The sequence below is a fragment of the Crotalus tigris genome, unplaced genomic scaffold (genome assembly GCF_016545835.1).
Source record: "Crotalus tigris isolate CLP2741 ecotype Arizona unplaced genomic scaffold, ASM1654583v1 scf7180000017792.2578787, whole genome shotgun sequence".
Lineage (NCBI taxonomy): Eukaryota > Metazoa > Chordata > Lepidosauria > Squamata > Viperidae > Crotalus > Crotalus tigris.
The window spans coordinates 2,566,028-2,578,787 of NW_024096639.1; the positions used below are offsets into that span (position 1 = coordinate 2,566,028).

Sequence of the window (12,760 nt, forward strand, 5' to 3'; positions counted from 1 at the left end):
GTGTGGCACACAAAAAGAGGCCCTGGGATCACCGGTGCAGGCTGCATATGAGTTGGGGGAAGGCCTGCTGTAGGCCATGTGCAAATGGAGGAAAGCCTGGAGGTGGATGGCACACTGCATTGTACCATAGAAAGGCTACTGGAGTGGATGGCATGGCGGGCAAAAGCACCGGAAGGCTGGAGTGGGTCGATGGCATGGCACTGCATGGCACAAATACAGGAAAGCCAGAGAGATTTATCAGTGTGACTTATAACCTTTTCTGCAAGCTTCCCCATTAACTTTGCTTGTGGAAAGCCAAAAGGGAAAGCTGCAAATGGCAGTCATGTGACTGTGGAACACTACAACCGTAGTAAGGGCAAACCAGTTTCCAAGCAACCAAATCACGATCATGAAATCGGGGGCATGGTATGAACTGGAATATCAAGGATCAATTGTAAGTACCACTTGTTCAGTGCCGTTGCAACTTCAAACGGTTGCTGAACAAGGTTGTTGCTAAAGCACAAGCACATAAAAATTATTCAGCAGTTGACATTTTCGTCTGACTGCTTACTTATAAGCCTAATACAGCATTTAATAATAGTCTCAAATGTTGTCAAGTATTACCTTTCTTTAAAAATCTGAAGACCTCTGACTAGGCCTTCCAAACAAAGGAGATCATATCGATTAGCAGGAACATCAATTTTATACAGAATGGTTTCTGATGCACCCTCTGCTTTTCCATCACCTTTTTCTTTGCTTATTATGTCCTTCTCAGAGGTCTAAAATAAAATATACATATATAAAGCATATAAACAAAAACTTATGAGCAGACATCAATGTCAAGCAGCATGAGCCTTTTGCAATATTTTAACTCCTCCTATACAGCTTTACCAATGTTGCTTTTGAGTGCTTCGAAATCCTTTTGAGAGGATGTGAGTTCATGGAAGCTTGCAGATGAAAAAGAAAAACTACCTAAATGGCTTGTTTGAAATAGTGAAGGCAGTAAAAACAGACTACAGGTAGTTCTCAATTTATGACGGTCACTCAGCAACCATGCAAAGTTATGACAGATTACCCAAAAGCTACTTATGATCTGGTTTCAAAGTTATGGCAGCTGAAGCACCCTTGCAGTCATTAGCCCTTATGACAAACCACAGGGTTGCTGCAGTGCTCAACCCAATACTGCGTCTCTGCAGCCATTCATCCACCCAAGGAGATTAGGCCAGCTCTGGTGGGAGCAAATCAGCTGGAGTTTGCAAGCCTCCAACTTCCTTCCTACCCAGCAAACAAAGGGAGGCCAAGCTGGCTGCACCTTTCAAGCTCCAGTTGTTTTCCCATCCAGCAAGCAAGGGGAGATCAGGCTGGCCAAAGCCTGCAAATGTCCAGCTTCCTTCCCTCCAAAGGACTTGCAGTACTCAAGTCTATTCCAGAGACCAGCAACATCCAATTTACTTTTCTGTTTTTTGCAGCTTCTAAGAGAGGCACCTAGCCTGATAAAGGATTAGAGCTACCCTCCTGGCAAAACAGATCTTTTTCTCATGAACCTGTAGGGGGCTCAATTTTAGGGAGACTTCATAAACTCTGCAAACAAATGGAACCTCCTTAAAAAAATGGAGTCTCCTTTTTTTAAAAAAAAAAACCTTTGCGGTGTCACAAAAATAGAATAGAAACCTACCTCATAGGGTTGTTCTTGTTGGGATAATAGGAGGAAGGAATATTATGTATATCCACTGCCTTGAGTTACTGATAAAATAATAATAAAAATCTAATCTAAACAGAACCTTGAGGTACCCCACTGCTTGTTTCCCTCCATGTAGATATAGCTCCATTGAGGACTACATGCTGAATGCAGTTGGTCCACAGTATTTCCCTGATCTACTAATTTAATCACTTTATAAAAGTTTGTCTGGCATGGATATGTTGTCTTAACATGCCCATGCTGGCTTCCAGTAATCACCTTGTTTATTTCTAGATCAGTGGTTCTCAACCTGTGGGTCGGGACCCCATTTGGGGTCAAACGACCATTTCACGGGGATCGCCAAACAAGGCTGTCCGCCATTTTTTCCCCTTTTCTTTGGCCACGCCCCTGGCACCAGGTGATGTATAAGTGGTTGGGGGTCACCACAACATGGGGAACTGTATTATGGGGTCGCGGCATTAGAAAGGTTGAGAACCACTGTTCTAGATGCTCAACATATTATTGAAAAAGAAGGAAGTACTAGCATAATTAGAACCACTGTTTTCATTGTTAAGGGGTTTTTTTACAAAACAGAATCCTGAAGAATTAGGGGGAAATGCTTTATATGACTCTTGCATTACACTACATGTATCACATCTACTGTGAGTCTGCAATTAATATAACAGTAAAAATACTTACAATTTCATCAAGTTCCAAACCAAATTCAAAACACAGTTCATCAAATTCTTCATCAGCTGCAAAAAATATTGTTTTTAACATTGGTTATCAATTAAAGTGGAATTAATGCATCTTTTAGAAAAAGATAACTGATTTCATCTTAATATTTGGTTAAATGTCATTCAGAAGGACTTCAGAGATGGCACAAAGCAATAGGAAATGACGCAATTTTGATAAGCAGCCAATGTAATATCCTTCCATTTTCATAGCTATCATGGATCAATAATCTGTATTAATCAATAAGTAAGGCTGTTTATGTTTGGCTTCCTGCTGGAAAATACCCCCCCCCTTCTCCTCCCATTACCTTTTTGTCACTTAATCTCTCTCCACCCTGGTACCGGCTGAATATGCAGGGTACACAACTGCCAAGACCACAATGGATTTGGTCGAAAGCAGTGGGAGCTGTAGTCCAATATATTTGGTAAGTACCAAATCAGGACAGAATAATGTACCTTTTCGCCCCTGAGTTCAGAGAACTTTATGAAGGCTCCTTTATGCTCTAAATCTACCAAGGTGTCCTTTTCTTACCCATAACTGAACTGCCCCATATCTAGTGCAAAATATCAGTCGCAACGGCCTCTTTCCCCACCTCTTCTGACCAAAAGACACGCTCACTACAAGCCCCCAATCCTTTCCTTACTGTAACTTTTTCCCAAGGCTTGAAAAAGCAGATCTCGGTTCACGCCGACAGTCGGCATGGCTCACTACCAGTTCCTGCCAATTACTTTCCTTCGCGGCGCATGCGCTAAGCTCACTGTCACTAAGGAAGGCCCCAGGACTTGAACTCCCTGATGTTAATGACTAAATTTCTGCCCGATCCAAGGCTGCTTTTTTCGGCTACCTCTTCCTTCATCTCCTTCCTCCAGAAGAATCAAGGTAGTATAAAGTCCGTCAAAATACTGTGCTCTTAAAGTGGTGAAAATCTGGCAGAGAGAAACTTGTATAAAGTTTGTTTTACGTTGATAAGGCATGTCGTGGACAGCTAACCGTTCCACTTTATCAGACGGGAAAAGGGACATATTTTGGTCCATAGATTTACGAATAGTAAATAGGGTAGAATGGGCTTCGCCGTAGCACCGTGTGTCAACTTGGTAGCAAGAAACAACTTGTAAGTTACTTTTGCAGTAAGTTAGTACAATCTAACATGTTGGCATTAAATTGAATACTGGCTCTGAAATAGGCAAGTACGATGTGTAAATCAATTTAAATAGAATGAAGGGTTTTTTTTGCAGTTTCAGATGGATTTATGAATGAGATTGTGTTAATTTATACTCCTATTTGCTTTCACATAAAGTAAAATTGTTCTCGATAATTTATACAAACTGGCAACTTTAAAATGTGTGGACTTCAACTGTAGAATTCCGAGTCAGCAGAATTTTGAGAATTGAAGTTCACACATCTTAAAGCTTCCAGTTAAAAAAAACAACATTGGTTTTCCGTATGATATACAGAGCCTTTGTGTATGTGTTTCTTCAAAAGCTTCCAGGGAAACGGAATTGCTGCATTTGAATCTAGGGACACTTATTGATTCACATTGTAATAGCTGCTTGGATTTGCACATTACATAAACTCATGATATTATTAGGCATGGTTTGTTGAATAAGTCATATTTGGATACATTCAGGCATCACAGTTTTGAAAGTACTTACAAGACTTGGCTGTAAATCTCTAGCACTCCTTTTTTAGTCATTCAGGAATTCCAGAGTAATTCTAACTACATATCTAAATAGTATTAAATGTTTATGATTTAACGTAAGATATTGTTTAAACAAAAGGCAATATGCAGTATGGACAGACACAAAATTTACAGAATTTTGGGGAGTTAGGGGATTTGTTTGCTTTCTAATGGTGATTGTAGTATTTAGTGATAGCATGTGTACTGTAAACTTTTAAGTTCTGGTTTACAAAACACAGTTGTGGTCTTTATGCAACAAGGGACACACGATAGATGTGAAAATTGTCTTACAGAAAAATGGATACATTTTTTTCAAAAACAGGACAAGTAACAATTGGATAAAATTACAAAGTAAAATTTAGTTGGGCATAGGAAAAATTTCTTAACAGTGTAAGGCTGTTCAACAATGAAGGAATCTGCCTTGGGAGTTTATTTATTAGATTTATTACCTGGGGCAATTAAACGTCTCTCAGATAAGTCAGTTCATTAATATGTTCACAGTATAATATTAATATTATCCTGAAGAAAATTATCTGCTTGCTAAGAGTTGACACTGACGTAATGGTACATAATCATATTAATAGCCCGTGATTAAAATTTAAAAAAATAAATTTAAAATTTAAAAATACACATAGCAAAACACATAAATGATTACCAAAGATAATAAACAATAAATAAATATATGCAGCAATCATATTGAAATCATACATTTCAAGTGTTTTTTCCCTAAATAACTTGGTTGTGAATATTAAAAAATGCTAATAAATTTCATTCATACTTCAAGGGAAATGATAGCCCACTGGACAGCACAGTAGCAGAGAAACAGCATGTGTGAGTCTTCTTCATGAAAATGGGAGACCAGTAACAGATTCTGTCAGGACATCTATATGGTTCTAGACTGGTTGAAGAAGTCTTGAATATACCTTGGATATACCTTGGGGCCAAGATTTGTAGAGCTTATATAATATTTATTGAATCCTGTAACAATAACAATATAGTATTAAGCTCATTACATATTAACATAACTAAAATGTTTCATGGAAAACTCTACATTTTTAACAAAAATAAGACTGAGAAAATGACATTGTTTTAAATTTCTACAAATATAATGTGTAGTGATGGGTGCCAGTGAAGGGCAGCTTGTATAGTGATGGTTACCCTTAGGTTTGCCCATGTAACACTTCCATTATGCAAGCTTCGCTGGTTTCCAGTTTCTTTTCAAGTGCAAATTCAAGGTGCTGGTATCACCATTAAAGCTCTAAACGGCACAGGTTACCTATGGGGACTGTCTTTCCCTAAGAATATCTACCCATCCTACTAGTTTATAATAAGATGGACATACTCCTTGTCCCTTCTCTTAAATATTGCCATCTTATGGGATCTAAGAAATGTTCCTTTTCCATGGCAGCCCCTGTCTTATGGAACACTTTTCTCCTTGAGGTTCTGCAAGGTCTCTATCCTTCTGGCCTTCTGTAAAATACTGAAGACCTAGCTCCCCCCTGCTCCCCCCAAGTGATATGATAGGATGAGGTGACTGCATATAGGAAGCTTGATTTGGCACCAGGTTTTTATGTTCAATATGTTTAGTTTTATAGTTTTAATATGATTTTTATGTTGATTTAATTTTTGATTGGGAGCCACCCAGAGTTTGTTATAAGAAGAGAAGCTATACACATGTTTTACATAAATGAATAAATCAATCTTCAATATCTGGCAAATAATTTTGGTTTCATGGACCTCTGAGAGGATCTTGAGAGTCCTCCAGGACCAGACTTTAAGGAACACTGGTCTAGATAGTAGGTCTTCAGATAGACCCCATCAATTCTATCAAATGGAATTGATTTCAGGGGCCACAAATTATGGATCTTTCTTAAACAAAAGCAAATAAATCACTTTAAGTCATAGTACATTGTGTGACTCCAGCCATTGTGTAAATAAACAAAATCTTCAAATAAATGAAAATTCAGGAAGAATCTCTTTTCTCTTTTTATATTATGGGCATTAATAGGGATCATAAGACTATCTTGCATAATGGTTAAGCAATATCTTTATTTCTTCAGGATTAATACCAGCTCAAAGCCCTTTGTCTGAATTCAGCAGACCGCTATTGCTTGAATGTCTGGCTTATAGTTCATTTGGATTTGTTTTTGTGCTACAGGTCACCATTCAAAACAAACAAGCAACCATAAGCAGTTGTTCTCATATTAATCATCTGTACAGATCAAGGGCATAGTGTCACACATAAAGTAGAATGGAACTTTAAGGAACTTTAACTCAAAGCCCAGTAAAACAGGTGATAGAATAAGGTTTCTTGTTATTGTTCTTCAGATCTAATAAAGCAAAGGTTTTCTAAATGGTATGAATGAATGGAATTTCTAAGTTTAATGCGGCTAATGCAGCAAAATAAAGAATGAAGTATGAAGAATTAAGAATTAAGAGAGATTTTGGGACATTTTGCACCAAGTTTCCCCAAACCAATGCTCTCCAGTGTTGTTGAACTTTGATTCTTAAAATTCCCAGCTAAAACACCAGATTGGAGAACAATATCTTACATTATTCAGTAAAATATAAGAAGCTAAAGCCACAGCAACTGAGAAATGTTCCCAGTATAATCTAGCTGGTGTAAAAAAAAATTGAGTACACACAAACACTCAAGTAAATTGTATCAAAAGTGGCTAACTTGCTTTGATGAAATGATTTTGAGTGGAGGATAGCCTACCTATTGATAACTTATCTGTCAGAATATAGCTTAATATTTGAGCTACAGTATTTAGGTATTAGGTTTGCTTAGACAAATGATCACAGCCTGCAGTCTGGCTTCCAGAAATTGCAACCAGTTGATAGTTAATGCATAAGAGTTCTGATGAATATCCATTTCATTTTAACTGCTGTTACATATAGTATGTTGCAGGCCAAATACATACACGTCTGCATTCATTCTGAAAACAGAGCTAAAACAGATCAAAATAATTTCTTTAAAAACTTTGAAAACATAATATGTTGCTTTATATACTGTTATCAAGGAGTAAAAAGCATTAAATTTTTGGGCCAACATATAGGATGCATTAGTAATTTTACCATAGATTTGATTATTACAAAACAGTTGACTGATTGGTACATACAGAGAATCATAATCTATGTATAGACAACTGCAATAGTTTTTATTGGAAGCCAGTTGAAACAATGCTTAACGGGTCAGGCTAGAAACTGGGAGACCATGAGTTCTAATCCTACCTTAGCCACAAAATCAGCTGGGTGACATTGGGCCAGTCATTCTCTTTTAGACCTGAGAAAAAGGTAACAGCAAACAACTTCTGAAAAACCTTGCCAAGTAAACTTCAGGGATTTGTCCAGGCAGTTGCTGGAGTAAAACACTGACTAGAGGGCAAAAACAACAATAAAAGTCTCAATTACACTTGCACTTATCTGAAGGATTTCTTTTGGAAGGATTTTTAAAACAATCTTTGCAAAATATAAAATTTTGTCAGTAATTTACTACAGAAGGTATCCCAAAATATACGTCTTTCTAAAAAGGGAGGGGAAAAATCTAATCAAACTGAAAGTTATTACAGCCTGAATCCCACACACTTAAAATGATTCTTTAAAAACAAAACATCAGAGTAATCCATAAACCTATATATCTAAAAATTAATATATATATAATTAAGAATAAGAATACTAATGATGATCCTCACTTTTATGCTATAGAGATCATCATTTGTTGATATCTGAAGGCTAGAGTAACAACTTTGGAAACATTGTATATAAAATAGCAATCCTTATTAGCCAAAAGCTACAACAAAATCTTTAATCAGAATTCTGGCTGAAAGAAGAAAAAATTAGCTTGTGCTAATGTACCATGTGGCACAAGAAACACACTGCAGGAATTTGAGTATATCTGCCCTGCAAATATACAGTTGAAAGCAGTTAATATGCTTTATGCCTTTATAAATACCAAATGATTGAGGCAGTGTATAAAGAGAGAGGATTAATTCTCCTTTGAAAAACATTTGAAGATTTTCAAAAGCTAATATTAAATTATTCTTGTGTGTCTAAAAGTTGCTCTTTGTTCTTCAACAACTCTTTCCTCCTGGATAATTCTTTATTCTTGGATAATCTCTTCCTTATATCTTAATGCCTAGGTGTGTACCATACTTTATTTTTATAGTACTGAATAAGTTAAGAAGCCTATCATTTGATGGATCATCTCTATTACCTTTCTTGTATATTGGAGCAAAAATGATTCATCCCCTGGTTTTGGGGTATAAAAGCTATCCTATATATAAATAAGAATAGCACAGCCAAAATTGGTAGCAACCAATAAGCGGACTTTTTTTTACATAGATCAGGGGGTGAGGTGGGAGTAGATTGGAATTAACATCGATAATTTTTAAACATTTTACAAATTTTAATTTTTCAAGAAACATCCACTTCCATAAAGAATGGCAGGATTTAAATAAGCAATCTCTATACATATGGAGATCTTTCAGCTTTATTTTCAAAGTTTTTTTAACTATCTGCTGCAGCATGGATTAGTTTTTTCATGTTCTCTATGACGATTAGATGTATGCAACTTCTCTGTCTCATACAGTCCCCACATTCATGATCACATTTACAACCTACAAAACATAATTTCATGTAACTGACATAACTGATTCCACCCTGAAGAACTCCTTCCATCCAAAGATTATATGGTTTTTTTCCCCCTAACCTAATTTATTCAGTGACTTAGGGCTCTCTTTTTGATATCATTAGGGTGTGCAACAGAAAAGCAAACCTAACCACAAAGATACAGGTGTCCTATATTGGATTTTATTTAGATTGGGATAAATTCTAGCATATGAATCACTTTAGAAATTATTTTATAATAGTTTGCAGGATGTGGGGAAATACTTGACCCTAAAAAATAGAAAATGGATTGCTGCTGCTTAGCTGAACAAGCCAGTTTAATGCCCTCCTGATGATTTAGCCTATAGTCCGTATTATCAGTTGCCAGGGAAGTGGACTCTTTCTACTAGACTCTTTAGTATAAAGAGTAGATTCACTTTGCTTGGGGAGAAGACAAAATGGATCTTTCATCTTTGCAGAAAAGTAGTAAGTCTTTTCTCAATGTGGGACAGAAGAAAACAATTCATTCCTTTGATTGTATCCTTCAGATGAAAGATAGCTAGTTCAATGGAGTACTGTAGATTTGTGGCTTTAAAAAGAAAGGCAAATTTTTTCTTCTGTGAGGCCATACCCATGTCATAATGTGACCTTCTAATCAGTTTGGATTCAGTTCATCAATTTTGGCATATGACACTTCTACTATGCAGATGGAACCTTATGTTGGATCATGATTGTTTAAATCAGCGGTTCTCAACCTTTGTGTGACGGCGACCCCTGTCACATGGACGCGCCGTGCATGCGTGGCACCACCCCATGCGCTGCCCCATGCATGGCACGCATGCGCGGCGGCGCCCCCATGTGCGGCACGCATGCGCGGCGGCGCCCCCTGAGGGGGAAAAATGGCGGATCGCGTTGTTTGGTGACCCCCGTAAAATGGTCGTTCGACCCCAAATGGGGTCGCAATCCATAGGTTGAGAACTGCTGGTTTAAATATATATATACCACATATAATCATAATGTGATTTGGATTGGATTGGATTGGTACAATGTATGAACCAAACCATCACACCAGTTTATGGTTTGGTGTGCTGAACCAGATGTAAAGCTATATTGGACTTAATTTATACTAATAGAGAAGAAGTGATACAGGGAGTTGAAATTGCCAGAACCTTTAGGTCAGGGGTAGGCAACCTTGGCTCTTTTATGACTCGTGGACTTCAACTCCCAGAATTCCTGAGCCAGCCATGCTGGCTTAGGAATTCTGGGAGTTGAAGTCCACAAGTCATAAAAGAGCCAAGGTTGCCTATCCCTGCTTTAGATGAAAGTGACCACATCATACTGGAATTTAATATAATGCAAACACTAGCAATAGAAAACAATCCAACCAATGTCTTAAACTTCAAAAGAGATGACTTTAACAAACTCAGAGAGAACCTAGGATAAAAATCCTAAAGGGGAAAACAACCCAAGAAGCATAGGAAACTCTGAAAAATGTGATCATAAAAGCCGAGACCAGCACAATACCACTGAAAAAGAAAAACAAGAAATTCAAGAAGAAACCAACATGGCTGCACAAAGATCTCTCTGACAAACTGAAAGACAAAAAGGAGAGGACAAATAGAAAAAATGGAAAGAGGGGCACATAACTAAGGCTGATTATCAGCAGACAGCCAGAACATGCAAAGATGAAATCAGGAAAGCAAAGGCTCAGTATGAACAAAGACTTGCAACAGAAATCAAGGATAATAAAAAAAGTTTCTTCCAACACATTAACAACAAGAAAAAAGTCAAGGAAACTGTAGGTCCACTAAAGAGAGAAGATGGGAAGGAACAGGCAACAGGGAGAAAGCAGAGCTGCTTATCTCATACTTTGCATCAGTCTTCACACAAAAAGAAACTACAGCCCAACATACCAAAAAAACTACTGCAAAAGGCAAACCAGAAACAAAAGTTAAAATAAGAAAATGGTAAGAGAACACCTATCTGACCTTGACGAATATAAATCACTGGGACCCGATAGATTACATCCCAGAGTTCCAGGAGCTGGCAGATGTTATCTCAGAACATTACACTACATCTTTCATAAATCCTGGAGCACCGGGAAAGTACCTGAAAATTGGAAAAGGGCTGATGTGGTTCCCATCTTCAAGAAAGGGAAAAAAACAGACCCAGGAAACTACAGACCAATCAGTTTAACATCAATTCCTGGAAAGATCCTAGAAAAGATAATAAAAAAACAGATCTGCGAACAACTAGAAGCAAACAAAGTTATAACTAGTAGCCAGTATGGGTTTGTTAAAAATAGATCATGCCAAACCAATCTTATTTCATTCTTTGATAAAGTGACTAAACTAGTAAACCAGTGAAATGCTGTGGATGTAGTATATTTAGATTTCAATAAGGCATTTGATAAAGTAGACCTTATCCTATTCCTTGGTAAGTTAGAAAAAGATGGAATAAACAACATCACCACCAGATGGATCTGTAGCTGGATGGCAAACTGTACTCAATGAGCAATCCTCAATGGTACTACATCCACATGGAAAGAAGTAAGCAGTGGGGTACCACAAGGTTCCGTCTTAGGCCCAGTACTCTTTAACATGTTCGTCAACGATTCAGATGAGGGAATTGAAGGGGAACTCATCAAATTTACAGTTGACACCAAACTGGCAGGAGTAGCTAACACCCCAGAAGACAAACTCAGGATCAAAAAAGATCTTGACAAACTTGAACAATGGGCCCTATCCAACAAAATGAGTTTCAATGTGGAGAAAAGCAAAGTTTTACATTTAGGTAGGAAAAATCAAAGGTACAAGTATGGTGAGACCTGGCTTAAAAACAGTAACTGGAAGAGGGACCTTGGAGTTTTAGTGGATGATCACTTGACAATGAGCCAGCAGTGTGCAGCAGCAGCCAAAAAAGCTAATATAATCCTGGGTTGTATAAAGAGAGGCATAGAATCAAGATCACACAATATATTAGTACTGCTTTATAAAACCCTAGTAAGACCACACGTGGAATATTGCAGCCAATTTTGGTCACCATATCACAAAAAAGATGTTGAGAGTTTGGAAAAAAATCAGAGAAGAACAACTAAAATGATTAAAGGCCTGGAGACTAAAACATATGAAGAATGGCTGCAGGACTTGGGTTTGGCTAGTCTAAAGAAAAGAAGAAATAGGGGAGACATAGCAGTATTCCAGTATTTGAGGGGCTGCCACCAAGAAGAGGGGAATGACGTTATTCACCAAAGCTCCAGAGGGCAGGACAAGAAACAATAGTTGAAAACTGATCAAAGAGAGAAGCAACCTGGAATTAAGGAGAAACTTCCTGACAGTGAGGACAATTAACCAGTGGAACAGCTTGCCTCCAGAAATTGTGGGCGTTCCATCACTGGAGATTTTAAAGAAGGGGCTAGACAGTCACTTGTCCGAGATGGCATAGGTACTCCTGCTTGAGCAGGGGGTTGGACTAGAAGACCTCCAAGGTACCTTCCAGCTCTGTTCTGATTGACTGGTAAGAGTAATGTTCGAACTAAGGCTGGGAAAAGCCATTCCTGAATATTAGTCCTAGAGAGAACTAATATTTGTAGAAGACAGGAAACTTTTAGTCAGAGGCAAAACTGAAATGTAACAAAAATGATATTTGAGATTATTTTTCCTTAAGTAATGTATGTGATTGACTATAACTTCAAGCAAATTCCCAGTGACTGTAATTCAACCCAGGTGGAAGATAACGAGGTTCAGAAGGCTTCTGGGATGTCAGATACAGATGGGTTATTACTTATTCATTTGACCTCTTTCTGCTTTCTCTAGCCCACAGAGAAGCTCTACTGCCAATCATCTTTCTCACAAACCAGTTTGATCTAGTACATTAGAAACCAGAAGACTGGGAGTTTTTATTTATTTTATTTTATTTACAAATATTTATATGCCGCCCAATCCCAAAGGACTCAGGGCGGCGTACAAAATTAAAAACAGTCATAAAACAATAAAATAAAATAATCCAGTCATACCGCGAGTCCGATCATATCCCGGCCCGCCGAGGACATCAGCCCCAGGCCTGCCGGAACAGGAGAGTTT

At 37.8% G+C, this 12,760-nt stretch overlaps 1 protein-coding gene across 2 annotated transcripts in view; it reads right to left on the reverse strand.

Annotated features, from left to right (window-relative positions):
- Positions 1-3,139, reverse strand: part of LOC120307589 (phenylalanine--tRNA ligase beta subunit-like) — a 34,199-nt gene extending 31,060 nt beyond the window's left edge. Inside the window, exons 1-3 of one of the 2 annotated variants that reach the window (XM_039342472.1) lie at positions 3,036-3,139; positions 2,357-2,412; positions 604-758 (exon numbers count right to left, since the gene is read on the reverse strand). In XM_039342472.1, the coding sequence (XP_039198406.1) occupies positions 604-758; positions 2,357-2,412; positions 3,036-3,093 (269 nt within the window). In that variant the 5' untranslated portion in view covers positions 3,094-3,139. Of the gene's footprint in view, positions 1-603; positions 759-2,356; positions 2,413-2,923; positions 2,943-3,035 lie in introns of those variants that run through there. The other variant, XM_039342473.1, reaches the window with a different exon arrangement.
- Between the last annotated feature and the right edge of the window lie 9,621 nt (positions 3,140-12,760).